Raw genomic sequence first — 18,499 nt, 5'->3', positions numbered from 1 at the left:
GTTGTTTCCCAAAGACAACAGCTTCAATTTCAACATGATCAGGTATCCAGAATTATAGCAACGTTAATAAGTTTTGTAAGAAACCAAACTGTTTGAAAATCCGTCAAGATTTCAGTAAAATAAGAGTATTTATGTTTGTGCAGCTCACTTACTTTCCCTTAGACACAATAGATCCCGCAAGAGAGCAACCCTGATGAAAGATGGCCGCCGCGTGAGGCCGTTCAAAGCTCCGAAATAAAGCATCTAGCCCTTGTATAGATTTCTATGGTGCTGGATGAAACACACCCTCACACACACTCTGGTGAGTTTAAAACTTTTTTAAATTTTAGACAAGCAGTGTCAATATTCCTACGGTCACAGCTGGATTATGTCAACACCGTCTCTGTTATGATAAAGTGTTTTAAACCACATGAGTCTAATTTAAGCATTTAAGTGAGGTTATTAAAACAGCTAGCAACTTAGAAAAAACCAGCAAGCTGCAGAGTAGCTAGCTGGTTTTGGAGGGAAAATACTGACGGAGTTGACACAAATCAAGTTCAAACAGGAAAAAGGTACATTTTAAAAAAAGTTTTAATATTTATAGCCTGTTACTTTACACGGTTAAATAGCAAAGACTTTTTTAAACCTCTTTTGTCCCAATTCCCAAAAATAAGTGATATATATCTATATCTATACATATATATATATATATATATATATATATATATATATATATATATATATATATATATATATATATATATATATATATATATATATATATATATATATATGTGTGTGTGTGTATGTTTTTTTTTTCTTGATTGCTTAGAAAAGTGGGTAAACATAACACTTCTGTAGATAAATTACAAAATAAATATTGCTATATTAACCTATCAAATCCCAGGAGTTCATTGTAAATGCTCATCTTCAAATAACCCAAAATGATTTCATATAGTATGATGTGCAAATAATGAACAGCAGTAACAGCAAATAATTTTATTATCAATTCATCATATGTTAAAAACAACCTTTTTTTTATCAAAATGGCAGGAGTACTGTAAAAAAAATCAAGTATAAAGATTCAATCAATAAAATCAAACATAATTTCAGAATAATTATTATTATATTAACTGATTTCCTCCTTTGGTTTGAACATCACTTATAAAGAAGAAGCTTTGGGATTAAATGACAAAAATACCTTCTTTTTAAACATGTATAGAACAAAGTTGACCATAACAAAATGTGAAAAATTTTTAATTCACCTTATAAAACAAGTGCAAAATAGTTGTCATAAAAAAATATACAATAAAAAAAAAAACAATAATAATAATAATAAAAAATTTAAAAATACAAAGTTATAAGACCTATGTACAAAAAATATGTACAGTATGCATGATGAGGCACACAGGATCCAATTTCTATACAAATAAAAAATCATAACATACAAATAAAAATAGTCTGAATAGATAAAAATAAAAACACAAACCAGACTCAAACAGAAAATAAATTAGTGCGCTGAACTTTATACCAGGTTGGAGAAAAAGAATGTGGAGCCTTTCACATCATTTTCACATGGAACTTCAAGGTCTAAATTTCCCGGATGGAAGTTGAGGTTTCCCAGAGTGTTAAACTTGCGGTTTGGGAGTTTTGTGTTTTGTGTTTGATTAGGAAAAACAGTGATTAAGTATTCATCAGAACTGTCAGGTACTCTTATCTGGGAATCTTGAGATAAAGTTGGTAAATGTACGTTGGGTTGAGCTCTGGTTTTTTTGGAGTCCATCTTGTCACCACCAACCCCTGAAGGGGGAGTCACCTGTCCGCTTTGTGATGCCCGGAGGTCCAGTGTTGAACCCCTGGCTCTAAGCACATGATCTTTACCTGTGAAATCATCAATGTTGAGGTCGAAACGACTTAAATCAATATGCTGGCGTGAAGCATCATCCCCTGCAGGGTAGCTGGACCTGACTTTGGTTTTAGGTGGCTTTCTATCAGCGTAATGAAGTTTGAAATCTTGATCTATGTCCAGATCAGGCTTCTTCGAGGTCATATCTGACCTGCGATTCTTGTAGGAAGGTTTTTTTAACTTACCTGAGGGATCATCAGCATGGAGTTGTGGAGATCTGAGCTGCATTTGTGGATTACGTGTAGCAGTTTTGGGCCGCTTGACATTTATGTTTGGAGCGCTGATATTTAGACTTGTGACATTTCCCATCAGCTCCCCTGGTTTTTTGGGCTTTTTGAAATTTGCATCAGGGAAGCTGATACTGGCATCCGGAGTGTTCGCATTCAACTTGGGATCCGCGTTTGGTAATCCCAACATAGGGGAATTACCCTTTGTCTTTGGAAGTTTGAGATTCATATCTGGAGCTTCTAGGCCTGAATTTAATTTAAAATTTGATCCTTTTGGTAATTTGGTATAAAGATTCTTTGAATTCAGATCAAGATCTGGATCATCTACTTCTGGAGCAGAGAACCCCACATCAGGAATCTTAAGGTTTGGCATTTTAAATTTGGTCCCTGAAGGGTTACCAAAATCGACATCTGGAACCATGAATCCAGGTTTGGAGCTTTTTAGGTTCATACCTGGTACACCAATATCCGGCCCATCAGCATTTCCAATAGTTGCACGCCCCTTTGCACTTGGAAGATTAATTTTAGGCATTTTTAGTTTTGCTTTTTCTGAGCTAATGTTGAGATCTGGAGGGCTCACATCTAACTTTGGATCTTTACGTTTCATGTTTGGCATGTTCAGATCAGGAGCATCCATTCTTCCCTTTATCTTTGGAGCTTTCAGACTCAAATTTGGGGACTCCATGTCTGCATTTAGGTCCAGATTTGGTCCTTTCGGCAATGTGCCTGAAAGGTTCAATTTAGGCATCTTTAATTTACCTGAGGGAGCTTTAAGATCCCAGTCTGGAGCATGGAGTTCTGGCATTTTCACTTTGCCTGATGGCATGTCTAAGCCAACATCTGGGGCATTGAGGTCCAGTTTGGGAGTTTTAAGGTCAAACTTGGGCATATTTATGCTTGGTGCGTTTATCCCACCACTGAGATTGGGACCAGATAAATCTAGGTCAGGTGTTCCTAGGTCCAGGTTTGGGCCGTCTAACTTTGGGCCAGAAAACTTCATGTCAGGCAGGTTCAAGTTTGGCTTTTTAAATTTCCCAGATGGACCAGAAAGATCTACATCAGTCTTAGGACCCTTGAAGTTGACATCAGGTGCATTTACATCTATATCTGGGCCATCTAGGCTGCCATCAATTTCAGGTCCCTTAATATTTGGGAGGCTAAATTTGGGCAACTTCAGTTTGGGAAACTTCATCTTTGTTTTTGGTGAACCAATGTTGAGATCTGGAGGGCTCACATCTAACTTTGGATCTTTAAGTTTCATGTTTGGCATGTTCAGATCAGGAGCATCCATTCCTCCCTTTATCTTTGGAGCTTTCAGACTCAAATTTGGGGACTCCATGTCTGCATTTAGGTCCAGATTTGGTCCTTTCGGCAATGTGCCTGAAAGGTTCAATTTAGGCATCTTTAATTTACCTGAGGGAGCTTTAAGATCCCAGTCTGGAGCATGAAGTTCTGGCATTTTCACTTTGCCTGATGGCATATCTAAGCCAACATCTGGGGCATTGAGGTCCAGTTTGGGAGTTTTAAGGTCAAACTTGGGCATATTTATGCTTGGTGCGTTTATCCCACCAATGAGATTGGGACCAGATAAATCTAGGTCAGGTGTTCCTAGGTCCAGGTTTGGGCCGTCTAACTTTGGGCCAGAAAACTTCATGTCAGGCAGGTTCAAGTTTGGCTTTTTAAATTTCCCAGATGGACCAGAAAGATCTACATCAGTCTTAGGACCCTTGAAGTTGACATCAGGTGCATTTACATCTATATCTGGGCCATCTAGGCTGCCATCAATTTCAGGTCCCTTAATATTTGGGAGGCTAAATTTGGGCAACTTCAATTTGGGAAACTTCATCTTTGTTTTTGGTGAACCAATGTTGAGATCTGGAGGGCTCACATCTAACTTTGGATCTTTAAGTTTCATGTTTGGCATGTTCAGATCAGGAGCATCCATTCCTCCCTTTATCTTTGGAGCTTTCAGACTCAAATTTGGGGACTCCATGTCTGCATTTAGGTCCAGATTTGGTCCTTTCGGCAATGTGCCTGAAAGGTTCAATTTAGGCATCTTTAATTTACCTGAGGGAGCTTTAAGATCCCAGTCTGGAGCATGAAGTTCTGGCATTTTCACTTTGCCTGATGGCATATCTAAGCCAACATCTGGGGCATTGAGGTCCAGTTTGGGAGTTTTAAGGTCAAACTTGGGCATATTTATGCTTGGTGCGTTTATCCCACCAATGAGATTGGGACCAGATAAATCTAGGTCAGGTGTTCCTAGGTCCAGGTTTGGGCCGTCTAACTTTGGGCCAGAAAACTTCATGTCAGGCAGGTTCAAGTTTGGCTTTTTAAATTTCCCAGATGGACCAGAAAGATCTACATCAGTCTTAGGACCCTTGAAGTTGACATCAGGTGCATTTACATCTATATCTGGGCCATCTAGGCTGCCATCAATTTCAGGTCCCTTAATATTTGGGAGGTTAAATTTGGGCAACTTCAGTTTGGGAAACTTCATCTTTGTTTTTGGTGAACCAATGTTGAGATCTGGAGGGCTCACATCTAACTTTGGATCTTTAAGTTTCATGTTTGGCATGTTCAGATCAGGAGCATCCATTCCTCCCTTTATCTTTGGAGCTTTCAGACTCAAATTTGGGGACTCCATGTCTGCATTTAGGTCCAGATTTGGTCCTTTCGGCAATGTGCCTGAAAGGTTCAATTTAGGCATCTTTAATTTACCTGAGGGAGCTTTAAGATCCCAGTCTGGAGCATGAAGTTCTGGCATTTTCACTTTGCCTGATGGCATATCTAAGCCAACATCTGGGGCATTGAGGTCCAGTTTGGGAGTTTTAAGGTCAAACTTGGGCATATTTATGCTTGGTGCGTTTATCCCACCAATGAGATTGGGACCAGATAAATCTAGGTCAGGTGTTCCTAGGTCCAGGTTTGGGCCGTCTAACTTTGGGCCAGAAAACTTCATGTCAGGCAGGTTCAAGTTTGGCTTTTTAAATTTCCCAGATGGACCAGAAAGATCTACATCAGTCTTAGGACCCTTGAAGTTGACATCAGGTGCATTTACATCTATATCTGGGCCATCTAGGCTGCCATCAATTTCAGGTCCCTTAATATTTGGGAGGTTAAATTTGGGCAACTTCAGTTTGGGAAACTTCATCTTTGTTTTTGGTGAACCAATGTTGAGATCTGGAGGGCTCACATCTAACTTTGGATCTTTAAGTTTCATGTTTGGCATGTTCAGATCAGGAGCATGCATTCCTCCCTTTATCTTTGGAGCTTTCAGACTCAAATTTGGGGACTCCATGTCTGCATTTAGGTCCAGATTTGGTCCTTTCGGCAATGTGCCTGAAAGGTTCAATTTAGGCATCTTTAATTTACCTGAGGGAGCTTTAGGATCCCAGTCTGGAGCATGAAGTTCTGGCATTTTCACTTTGCCTGAGGGCATATCTAAGCCAACATCTGGGGCATTGAGGTCCAGTTTGGGAGTTTTAAGATCAAACTTGGGCATATTTATGCTTGGTGCGTTTATCCCACCACTGAGATTGGGACCAGATAAATCTAGGTCAGGTGTTCCTAGGTCCAGGTTTGGGCCGTCTAACTTTGGGCCAGAAAACTTCATGTCAGGCAGGTTCAAGTTTGGCTTTTTAAATTTCCCAGATGGACCAGAAAGATCTACATCAGTCTTAGGACCCTTGAAGTTGACATCAGGTGCATTTACATCTATATCTGGGCCATCTAGGCTGCCATCAATTTCAGGTCCCTTAATATTTGGGAGGCTAAATTTGGGCAACTTCAATTTGGGAAACTTCATCTTTGTTTTTGGTGAACCAATGTTGAGATCTGGAGGGCTCACATCTATCTTTGGATCTTTAAGTTTCATGTTTGGCATGTTCAGATCAGGAGCATCCATTCCTCCCTTTATCTTTGGAGCTTTCAGACTCAAATTTGGGGACTCCATGTCTGCATTTAGGTCCAGATTTGGTCCTTTCGGCAATGTGCCTGAAAGGTTCAATTTAGGCATCTTTAATTTACCTGAGGGAGCTTTAAGATCCCAGTCTGGAGCATGAAGTTCTGGCATTTTCACTTTGCCTGATGGCATATCTAAGCCAACATCTGGGGCATTGAGGTCCAGTTTGGGAGTTTTAAGGTCAAACTTGGGCATATTTATGCTTGGTGCGTTTATCCCACCAATGAGATTGGGACCAGATAAATCTAGGTCAGGTGTTCCTAGGTCCAGGTTTGGGCCGTCTAACTTTGGGCCAGAAAACTTCATGTCAGGCAGGTTCAAGTTTGGCTTTTTAAATTTCCCAGATGGACCAGAAAGATCTACATCAGTCTTAGGACCCTTGAAGTTGACATCAGGTGCATTTACATCTATATCTGGGCCATCTAGGCTGCCATCAATTTCAGGTCCCTTAATATTTGGGAGGTTAAATTTGGGCAACTTCAGTTTGGGAAACTTCATCTTTGTTTTTGGTGAACCAATGTTGAGATCTGGAGGGCTCACATCTAACTTTGGATCTTTAAGTTTCATGTTTGGCATGTTCAGATCAGGAGCATCCATTCCTCCCTTTATCTTTGGAGCTTTCAGACTCAAATTTGGGGACTCCATGTCTGCATTAAGTTCCAGATTTGGTCCTTTCGGCAATGTGCCTGAAAGGTTCAATTTAGGCATCTTTAATTTACCTGAGGGAGCTTTAAGATCCCAGTCTGGAGCATGAAGTTCTGGCATTTTCACTTTGCCTGATGGCATATCTAAGCCAACATCTGGGGCATTGAGGTCCAGTTTGGGAGTTTTAAGGTCAAACTTGGGCATATTTATGCTTGGTGCGTTTATCCCACCAATGAGATTGGGACCAGATAAATCTAGGTCAGGTGTTCCTAGGTCCAGGTTTGGGCCGTCTAACTTTGGGCCAGAAAACTTCATGTCAGGCAGGTTCAAGTTTGGCTTTTTAAATTTCCCAGATGGACCAGAAAGATCTACATCAGTCTTAGGACCCTTGAAGTTGACATCAGGTGCATTTACATCTATATCTGGGCCATCTAGGCTGCCATCAATTTCAGGTCCCTTAATATTTGGGAGGTTAAATTTGGGCAACTTCAGTTTGGGAAACTTCATCTTTGTTTTTGGTGAACCAATGTTGAGATCTGGAGGGCTCACATCTAACTTTGGATCTTTAAGTTTCATGTTTGGCATGTTCAGATCAGGAGCATCCATTCCTCCCTTTATCTTTGGAGCTTTCAGACTCAAATTTGGGGACTCCATGTCTGCATTTAGGTCCAGATTTGGTCCTTTTGGCAATGTGCCTGAAAGGTTCAATTTAGGCATCTTTAATTTACCTGAGGGAGCTTTAAGATCCCAGTCTGGAGCATGAAGTTCTGGCATTTTCACTTTGCCTGATGGCATGTCTAAGCCAACATCTGGGGCATTGAGGTCCAGTTTGGGAGTTTTAAGGTCAAACTTGGGCATATTTATGCTTGGTGCGTTTATCCCACCACTGAGATTGGGACCAGATAAATCTAGGTCAGGTGTTCCTAGGTCTAGGTTTGGGCCGTCTAACTTTGGGCCAGAAAACTTCATGTCAGGCAGGTTCAAGTTTGGCTTTTTAAATTTCCCAGATGGACCAGAAAGATTTACATCAGTCTTAGGACCCTTGAAGTTGACATCAGGTGCATTTACATCTATATCTGGGCCATCTAGGCTGCCATCAATTTCAGGTCCCTTAATATTTGGGAGGTTAAATTTGGGCAACTTCAGTTTGGGAAACTTCATCTTTGTTTTTGGTGAACCAATGTTGAGATCTGGAGGGCTCACATCTAACTTTGGATCTTTAAGTTTCATGTTTGGCATGTTCAGATCAGGAGCATCCATTCCTCCCTTTATCTTTGGAGCTTTCAGACTCAAATTTGGGGACTCCATGTCTGCATTTAGGTCCAGATTTGGTCCTTTTGGCAATGTGCCTGAAAGGTTCAATTTAGGCATCTTTAATTTACCTGAGGGAGCTTTAAGATCCCAGTCTGGAGCATGAAGTTCTGGCATTTTCACTTTGCCTGATGGCATGTCTAAGCCAACATCTGGGGCATTGAGGTCCAGTTTGGGAGTTTTAAGGTCAAACTTGGGCATATTTATGCTTGGTGCGTTTATCCCACCACTGAGATTGGGACCAGATAAATCTAGGTCAGGTGTTCCTAGGTCTAGGTTTGGGCCGTCATCTGGGGATCTGGGGAAGTTTTTGCCCCCTTTGAATTTTGGAGCCGCTACATCCATGTCAGGAGTTTTTAATTCATTTTCAGGGCATTTAACTCCTGGTAAGTCAGCATGTGGTTGCTCCAAGTCACCATTCAAATCTGGAACTTGAATATCTGGCAAATCGAATTTAGGCATTGTAAACTTTGGAGCCTTGTATTTTCCAGACTGACCCTTAGCATTAGCTGATGGAGTGTTAATTTTAAAATGTCTTCCTTTTAGGTCAGGTTTGGCTAGATTCAGATCAGATGAGGTGCCACTTTTTATCTTTGGCGTTTTCAGACTTAGCTCAGGTGTTTCAACATCATTTATACATGTAAGTGAACCAGGTGGATCATCCACATATAAAGCTGGAGATTTAAGATCAGTCTTTGGTTTCTTAAGAGACACTTTGACATTGCCCAAAGCCATATCAGTGTCGGCCCCGTTTAGATGAAAGCCTGGTTTTTCAGGCAGTTTTCCAGACAGCTTAAACGTGGATGTTCCTACAAAACTGGAGAGATCGTCAACATTTAAATCTGGCTTTTTCTGCCTCCTAGATTGTTTACCTGAGGTGATTTTTGGGGTTTCTATTTCAGGTGCCCTCACCTCACATTCTGGGATACCAATAGGAGGTCCAGACAGAGACAGACGTGGCACTTTGAATTTCGGCATGTTGAAGTCTGGAGTTATTCCTTTAATGTCCACTTTTGGAACACCAGGATTAAAAGATGGACCAGTGATATTTTCCCTGTTCAGGTCCATCTCCATTTCAGGGGTGTTAACATCAGAGCCTTTTAAGTCCAAACCCATTTCTGGAGTACAGTCAGTATTTGGCAGGTTCATACCAGAAGCAGCGTTTCCATTTGGATTATCTGGGAATGTTCCAGACTGATTGAAGTCTGAAACTTTTAGCTCCATACTTCTCTCACCAAGTTTTCGTCTTGGCGCCTCAGCCCCAGGTAGAGTAAACCCATTCGAACTGAGACCCAGAGGAGGAAGGTTCAGGTTGCTGTCTGTTAACTCTCTGGCATCAGACTGTGAATCACAATCACCATCTGTGCTCAGATTTCTGGATTTCAAAAGTCCAAAATCAACTCCAAGTCGAGGCAACTTTGCATCATGTTTTAGGCTGACCGTGGATGAAGTGGGTTCTGTTGTAACCTTCCCGTCCACACATCCCTCATCAGCTCCAGACGGGTCATCCTTCATAAACCTCTTTATTTTGGCATTGTAGAGTTTGCTGTAGGACTCCTTCAGCATCTAGAAACACAAGTCACAACTAGGTGATTGGAATTTCCTTTCATAGACATTGGAATATTTATAAAAGTGTGAGCTGTGAGCCACTGCTGCATCATGCAATTAAAAAATATTAATTTACTAATCTGTTAATTCAGTTAATGTTAACAGTATTCCACCTACTTCTTCAGGACTCCTGCCGCTCTCGTCCAAATTGCCGAGGCTCTTGCTCAGGCTGCTCCGAGTCAGGACTTGAATTTTATCATCAAACGGCTCCATCAGCTTCAGGACTTTTAATACCTCCTCTTTTGATAGTTGTTCAAAGTTGATTGTTGCCCCCAGAATTTCATCCCCTAAAAAGACAAATCAAGTATTTACATAAAACAGCAGCTTTTTCCAGAACATTCCCATGAGCTCATGTGTGCAAATCATGCATTACATCCCCAGTGAGGAGCTTCAGAATCAACAGTCTAAAGTGGGCATTGATTATCGGCATTGTGCACGGGTTCGTTTGTTTGTTTGTTTGTTTGTTCAAGATCCCCATTAGCTTTTGCATAGCAGCAGCTATTCTTCCTGGGGTCTGCACAATTTACATGGTGACAATACAATACACATTCACACTACTCATCACTATACACATAACATAAATACATAACATAACACATCATACTGTACATCTACTACAAATAAAACATTGACAAATGACACAATTTAAATAACATAAACACAGACACACACTATTTGGCAGGCTCCGACTGAATCTATAATGATATACAAATATATTCATTTAACTTAAAATATTACAGAAAAAAATAAAATGCCCATAGGTTCCTTACACACCAAACTACTTATTTATTTTCAAAATTTGTGTATATGTGTGTGTGTGTGTGCTTGTGTGTGCTTGTGTGTACAGAAATCACAAGTTAATCAGATAAACCAGCGAAGATTTTTTTAACATTTGAAAACTGACAAGCTTGTTTTTTTTATCAATAATCAAATGAATACATGATCAGAAAAATCAATCAATGGATAGATGGATGGATGGATGGATGGATGGATGGAACACGTATTGGATTAACAGAGATTTTTTTAGTTTTAGAGAAATGTGAAATTACCCCCTCCTGCGGACTCACCACTGGGCAGGGGTTTTAGGGGTCGGGTGCAGTTTGACCTGGGTGGTGGCCGAAAGGTGGGGACACTTGCAGTCCAATCCTCAGCTGCAGAAGCTGGCTTTAGGGATAGGGAACATCACCTTTTTGGCAGGGAAGTAGCCTGAGCTGGTGAGCGACTTTAAGCGTTTCTGGCTAGATATATTTGGATTTACCTCAATGCACGGCTTGGGCTCTGGAACTGGTGTCGTCGAGAAGGACTGAACCCTCTTACATTCTGGACTTGCTCCCAGTAAGCAGCGCAGAGCAGGTGTGGACATACTCATTGGCCCCAGCTTGGTGCCTTTATGTTGGGGTTTATCCCGGTGGATGCCTTCAGGTGGGGGGATGGGTCCCTGACTGTTGTTTGTGCTTATGCACCAAACAGCAGTTCAGAGTACCCACCCTCTTTAGAGTTCTTGGAAGGAGTGTTCTCGGATGAGAGAGCACTCCTTCCGGGTACTCCCTCATTCTGCTGGGAGACTTTAATGGTCGCGTGAATGAATGAAACTTTATTGTCATTGCAACAGGGGCATTCACACTCAGAGCATCAGTCTGCATAACATTCCAGGGGAACTTGATAATCAGCCATTCAAGGCCAGTCTGAGGAGCCAGATTGAGATAACAGCAATTGTTTTGGGTCAGGCTAGAGCAGGGGTGGCCAACGTCGGTCCTCGAGAGCCACAATCCTGCAGGTTTTCCAAATTTCCCTGCTCCAGCACACCTGACTCACATTAAATGGATCCAACAGCCCAAAAGGATCTGCACAATGACTCATTAGTTTAAGCCAAGTGTGGCCACCCCTGGGCTAGAGCATGTTTTGTCTGCCTTAAGTCTCTCAGTGGTCTCATTAGCGACTCCAAACAGCCGAATCTGGGGTCAGTTTCCACCCAGCCAAGTTGACAGCTTCTCCAAGTTGTTACCTACTGTGCGGACGAGCTCAGGGATCGTAACCTGCTTGCAATTTTGGGCAAGAATGGCATCCTAAACTGGATAATTTAGCTAATGCAACACTATAGACTGAGTATTAAGATTGCGGCACACACCATCACAAAAGTCTGGCAGCTAGCCAGTGGCCGCCAAACTCGAAATTTGCGATCCACCAGGAAACCGTTTGCTCCAATCAACAGAAACTCAGTTATCATGAATCCAATCCTGTAGATATCTTCCATATCCTCAACAGAAAGTAGCAACAGACACATGACCTTCCACTTGCCCCAGTCCATCATGTATCCAGCTATGAACTTTCCGCCAGGACAAGCGGGCTCCCCTATGCCCGTTCTGCGAGTAGTAAAGATTTAATCAACTGCATTGAGAGACCAGCTGACCAGATCCATGGTTTAGGATTCAGAAGGGAATGCAAAAAGAGGCTCAGATAACTATGACAAGACAAAGAAGTAGCAGGGCAAATTGGATACAGAGAGGGAGAGAAAAGCGTCTGCCTGATCTGAATCCAAGTGGTGTTTTGTTATTGGACTAATGTGCTCGTCAAGGATTGTCCATAATGAACACCATGTTCAAGCATAAGTGTCCACATGTGCACTTGGCACCAGGAAACTCTAGACTGCAGTTTAAGGATCAGCTTTGTAACTTTGTAGTCGTTTCATCAGACTTGTAGCTGCATGTCTTGGACACAAGGGTGAAGAAAGAAATGGAGCTGTCACCTGATCACCACCTGATCTCCAGATGGTGTGGGAGGATGCCGGTCAGGCCTGACAGACCCATATGTGTTGTGAGGGTCTACTTGGAATATCTGGCAGAGTCCCCTGTCAGAAAGAGCTTCAATTCCCACCTTTGGCAGAGCTTTAACTATGTCCAGATTGAGGTGGGGGACATTGAGTCCGAGTGGCCTGTGTTTTGTGCCTCTATCGTTGAGGCAGCCAACTGGCGCTGTGGCCTCAAGGTTGTCTGTGCTTGTCGTGGCAGAAATCCCCAAACTCGTTTGTAGACACCACCAGTGAGGGATGCCGTCAAGCTAAAGAAAGAGTCATATCTGGCCTTATTGGCCTGTGGGACTCTGGAGGCAGCTGAAGGATATGGCAAAAACTCTGGGTTGGGAAGAGTCCAGAGAGGCAATAGAGAATGATTTCGAGGAGATTCTGGTCCATCATCCATTGCCTCAGGAGGGGGAAGCAGTGCACCATCAACAGTGGGGATGGGGGGCTGCTGATCTTGACTCAGGATGTTGTGGGTCGGTGGAAGGAATACTTTAAAGACTTCCTCAATCCCACTGACATATCTTACAACGAGGAAGCAGAATCTGGGAACCCAGATGGGCTGAGGTTGATGAGGTGGTTAAAAAGCTCCTCAGTGGCAGAGCCCTGGGGGTGGACAAGATCTGTCCTGAGTTCCTTAAGGCTCTGTCTTGGCTGACATGCTGAGAAGTGTAGCATTATGTGGACATCTGGTGCCTCTGGATTGGCAGACTGGGGTGGTAGTCCCCCTCTTCATGATGGGGGAACGGAGGGTGTGTTTGAACTACACTGGTGTACGCTTACTACTCTGGTGTAATTCAGGCCAATCAACACAACTCCAAAACTCTTCTCTCTCCTCACCAATATTACAAAGCCATCTAACTCTCTTCCCCACCACATGCAATCCACTGACTTCTGTAACACACTCATGTCTTTCTTTTTCTCCAAAATCTCTGACATTCACCAACACCTGGCCTCGTGGGGAGCTGCAGTCTCTGGAGTGGACTTCACTGCCCCCTATTCATCCCCCATAACCACATTCTCCAGTTTGATTCTCCTCCCTATCCAAGCCATCTCTGAATTTATCCTAAAATCCAAACCCGCTACTTGTCAGCTCGATCCAGTCCCTACTGATCTTGTTAAAACCTGCCTTTCTTCACTTGCTCCCCTTATCACCAACATCATTCACTCTTCCCTAATCTCTGGAACCATCCCTCTTGCACTTAAACCCGCTTCAGTCACACCTATCTTGAAAAAACCTGGCTTGAACCTCACTAATTTCAATAACCTTCGTCCAAATTCCAATTTACCCTTCATTTCCAAAATCCTCAAAGTCTGTTTCTTCTCAACTTCATAACCATCTTATCATCAACAATATTTATGAGCCGTTTCAATCCGGTTTACGTCCGTTTCACAGTACTGAAACAGCACTTCTCAAATCTCCAATGACCTTCTCGTAGATTCAGATTCTGCTTTACTATCCATTCTCCTCCTCCTTGACCTCACAGAGGCATTTGACATCACTTCTCACAGCACTCTCTTTGACAGACTGTCATCCATCAGCATCACTCACACCCCCCTCGCCTGGTTCACTTCTTACCTTTCTGGCCGCACACAATTCATTCGACTGAAATTTCATGAATCAAACACTTCCCTGTCTCTGCTGGTGTGCCCCAGGGCTCGTTCATTGCTACGCGGACAACACCCAGCTCTACCTTTCCACCAAACCCTCCTCTTCACTTTCACCAACCTCCCTCACCACCTGTCTACAAGAAATTCATTCTTGGTTTTCATTCAAATTCCTCAAACTCAACAGTTCGAAAACAGAAGTCCTCCTGGTAGGCATGCCCCACACTCTCTCCAAATCTAACAGTTTTCCCATTTCCATAAACAACTCAACTGTCCTGGGTTGGGTCTGATGTCGTCTTCGACAGCACACTTTCTTTTCATGCCTGGTGACTAAGTTGCCGTTCTGCTTCGACTACAAAGTGAATATCAAATCTCATTTGATTTGATTTAATTTTCTAGTTCTATTTCTACTTGTTTTGTATTAGTGCGACCTGTAAGATGTTTTTTTTTTCATGTCAACTGCTGCACAAAAATGTTAATGTAAACATTGTAATTTCTGAATTTATTGTTCAAGTATTTATCACTAATACAATGAAAATTAGAGGAAATGTGAATATTTGCTATGCAAGGCAATTTCAGTGTGCACCCCTAAATTTTCTTTTTGCGCTCCTAAAAATTTAAGTTAGGGGCCACTGTGCTCCTCATAAAAAATGTTAGTCTGGAGACCTACATCTAGTCACACACTCACCATCTTTATGTTGTTCTCTGTTCCGTTTTGTTTTGTACTTATTGTTTTTAACCATTTTAATGTTCTTTTGTACAGTGTCCTTGGGTGTTTTGAAAGGTGCTTTTTAAATAAAATGTATTATTATTATTACTTCTCAGTCTTAAGGAGTCCTGGAGAGGAGGGTTCGTTGGATAGTCAAACCTCAGATTGAGAAGGAGCAGTGTGGTTTTCGTCTTGGTTGTAGAACAATGGACCAGCTCTACATCCTCCTCAGGGTCTTGGAGGGAGCATGGGAGTTCGTCCAAACAAACTGCTTGTGCTTAATGGACATGTGGAATCTGGGCTTCCTTACTAAGGATCAGCAGCATAAATATTGGATGGATGGATGGATGGATGGATGGAGTTTTCTTGTGAAATCTTGTGTCAAACTTGTGTTTTATGTAAAACTGGGACATTGATATTATGACATTATTTATTATTGTTATCTTCCAGTTAAAGCAGTCAGACAGTTTCAGTAGGAGGTCAGAGCTCATACCTTCCTTCAGACCCTGGTCACGTGAGGCATTGCTGATACTGGAAATGACCAGGCCACCTTCCTCAGACTGCTCCAGGGTCAAGGCCTCGGAGAGGCTCCTTCCCCTTCGATGACGTGGCTGAACACAAAATATTTAATCAAGTATTGACAACAGAGGGATTCGTCCACAGGGCAAATTTAAAAAGAAAATTCAGTTAAAAATTTACATAAATGTACTTTTTAACTATTTAAATAACTAATGAACAACTGCTGATGCTTCATACCATTATTCTTGATGGTGATAGTTGGATCTCTCACTGAATCTAGAGAAAAACAATCAAAGAGATTGTGGTTGAGGAGAAGGTAAAATATATCATATTTAACAGCAACAGAACATCTGGAAGTCTCCAACAGCTGAAGTAGATCATCCTGGAAGAGCCGTGATCATGGCAACTGTTTTATTCATCACAGAGAGGTACGAAAGAGATGATGTTACAGACTGAACTCTGGCCCTCTTAACCAGAACTCAGATTACATAATGTCCTACATGTTCTGTCCTACATGTTCTGTTCCACATGTTCCATCCTACATGTTCTGTCCTACATGTTCTGTCCTACACTTCCTGTCCTACACGTTCCGTCCCACATGTTCCGTCCTACATGTTCCGTCCCACATGTTCCTTCCTACATGTTCTGTCCTACACTTTCTGTCCTACACTTTGTCCTACATGTTCTGTCCTACATGTTCCATCCTGCATGTTCTGTCCCACATGTTCTGCCCTACATGTTCTGTCCCACATGTTCCATCCTACATGTTCTGTTCCACATGTTCTGTCCCACATGTTCTGTCCTACATAAAGCTCTGTGTTGAAGAGTAAAAACACAGCAGAAAATCTTCATGGTGTCTGGAATATGTATGACTGACTGACGGGTCTTGGCCAGCACATCTTGCAGGTATTCGAGTCATGCGCCGGGCTGATCAAACACCATTGTCAACACCCAGGAACAGGTTTATCCAGAGGGTTGTGAACAAATGTTTTGCTTTTAGTGTTTGCTTTCTGTAAGCTACCAAAAACCAAAGTAACCACACCCATGCTTTCTAATACAGGAATCCTCCTGAGGGTGCAGGCACATGATGTGCTTTAATTATCCCACCAATGATGTTTGAGGATGACCTCTGTCCTTCATCACCACCTGACTGCATTTTTATATAATTAAAACCTTTGATACTTTATGGTGAAATATGACAAACCAAAAAAACATTTTATAAAAAATAAATAAATAAACCAAATGTTCATTTGTGATTTGAATCAGTGTGGTCAGGGCATTGCAGCTAAATTAATACTTCAATTACTTTTTTATGTACGGAATCATTGTTAACGACTGGTGACCTGTGTAGGTTGTACCTGCCTCTCAATGCTGGCTTAGGCTCCAGCTTCCCCGTCACCTGTCATTGGACACAGCGGTATAGATAATGGATGGTTGGATCATCGCTAACCTGGTGTTACCCTCTGAGGAGAGAAATCTGACATTTCTCCTTTGTTTTATTTACTCAGACATAGTATCAAAACTGGCAGTACATTTCCAGAGGACCCTAAATGTCCCTAAACATTGTGAAACATACGGCCTGGGGGCCAAATCCGGCCAACCAGAGGCTCCAGGATGAATTTGGTAAAAATGTGAAAGTGAAAAACACACATTAACTGAAGATGTTAACTGCAGTTATTTAATAAAAGTAGCTATATTTCCTAATTTGTCAATTTCCAAGGCAGAAGAATAACTTTGTTCTATCTTTCACACTTTATAGTTGTTTTATTATGAGGTGAGTCAGTTCAGGTGGCGGGATTACTGCTACATGTGGAAATGTACATGTATGTACATCTAGAATAACTTGTAGATCTTAAAGCGTTGCTCTGATCATGATGTGAAATAGTGGGTTTGGTGATCTTGTTGAAGTATTGTGACCTGGAAGCTGTAATGAATGTGTAAATGATCAAATAAGGTAAAATATTGTTAAAACTACACTTGTTTTTCTCGAGAAATTTAAGGTTCATAATTGGTTTTAATTCATTATATGTTGTAATTATTGCACTAAAACCCTTGGAAATAGGTGAAGTTTTATTTATTTACAGGTTATTAAGCTGTTATTTTACTGGTCTAAGTTCAAACTTGAGTTCAAACTGAATGTGGCCCCTGAACTAAATGAGCTTCACCTCCCTGCTTTAAAGGGTTAAATGATTTATTTTGAGTGAAATTTAAAAAAAAAAAAAAAGCTTAAAAAAGAGCTGTTGTTCAGTTGTAATAAAAATCTCATGTCAAATCTCATCACAAACTAATTGTGCTCCAAATAACACCCGAGGGAACGGAGCTGCTAGTTTACAACTTAAAACATCATGTATTAAACACCTCGCAGGTGAGCCAAAGTGCATCAGTTTCAGTCGTAGGTGTGGAGTTCACAGTGCACAGGTGCTGGTTTCACAGAAACTACCTGCATGTTAGCAATGTAGAACCTGCAGTGACCGAGAACCTGCACAGTCAGAGCCCAGAACCACACAGCGTGAAACACCACAAAAAAAAACAAACATGAAGTTAAGAAATAAAACTGACCTCAGGATCCATCAGGCAGGTGTTTTAGGTGACAGCAGACAAAGATGTGTGATCAGTCCATGCTGACAGCTCTGCAGGTCGTCACTGAGTAGAGGCGCGCCGGTCAGGTGGATGAATACTCAACCTGAAGCTGTCAAACAGGTTCCACCTTAAATGTCCTGCCAACTTTCCGTGTCAACAGATACAAACATGCACATTCACATCATACACACACCCAGACTACCTCACAGCTATTTAAAACAAAAACACACTCTAAACTAGTCTCACTGATTCTTGTTTATCAGGAGCCAAGACATAAACAGAAAGAAAACACTCCTCCTGACAACCTGCTGAGCTGAGGTGAAGGCGTGTCAGGCGTTCACCGTCTGAGTCACCGCCGGGTCGGTTGGGTCAAGAAAGCGTCCGATCTGATCCTTACAGCTGTGGCTCCACATGTTCTGATGTCATAAAACAACAAAAGAGTTCACGTCTTACGCTATAAAATATTACATGCTTTTAATAGAATATATTTACTGGATATACCTTCATTTTAATGTACTTGTTATTAACATTCATCTTAAATAAGTCAGATGAACTTCAGAATAAAAAAAGTTTAATAAATTATTGAAATAAAACATTGTTGGTAGTGGGTGGTGCCCACAGCGCGCCAACTTCACACTTTTACTGT

General features: G+C 41.6%; 1 protein-coding gene across 2 annotated transcripts; it reads right to left on the bottom strand.

The window, feature by feature from the left end:
• Positions 1 to 983: 983 nt before the first annotated feature.
• Positions 984 to 17,928, bottom strand: si:ch211-69b7.6 (neuroblast differentiation-associated protein AHNAK). Of its 2 annotated transcripts, XM_041982383.1 has the most exons (6): positions 17,833 to 17,927; positions 15,511 to 15,549; positions 15,248 to 15,365; positions 9,758 to 9,927; positions 8,275 to 9,598; positions 985 to 7,620 (listed from the first exon to the last, which is right to left on the bottom strand). In XM_041982383.1, exons 2-6 carry the CDS (start codon positions 15,511 to 15,513, stop codon positions 1,505 to 1,507), a joined length of 7,731 nt encoding a protein of 2,576 aa, XP_041838317.1. In that variant the 5' UTR covers positions 15,514 to 15,549; positions 17,833 to 17,927; the 3' UTR covers positions 985 to 1,504. The 2 variants fall into 2 exon arrangements, with proteins under 2 accessions (XP_041838316.1, XP_041838317.1); XM_041982382.1 differs by having other exon boundaries at positions 984 to 9,598; positions 17,833 to 17,928.
• Between the last annotated feature and the right edge of the window lie 571 nt (positions 17,929 to 18,499).

The sequence above is a fragment of the Melanotaenia boesemani genome, chromosome 4 (genome assembly GCF_017639745.1).
Source record: "Melanotaenia boesemani isolate fMelBoe1 chromosome 4, fMelBoe1.pri, whole genome shotgun sequence".
NCBI classification, from domain to species: Eukaryota; Metazoa; Chordata; class Actinopteri; order Atheriniformes; family Melanotaeniidae; genus Melanotaenia; species Melanotaenia boesemani.
The sequence above is the reverse complement of the archived record's forward strand: the minus strand, read 5'-3'. Positions and strand labels throughout refer to the sequence as shown.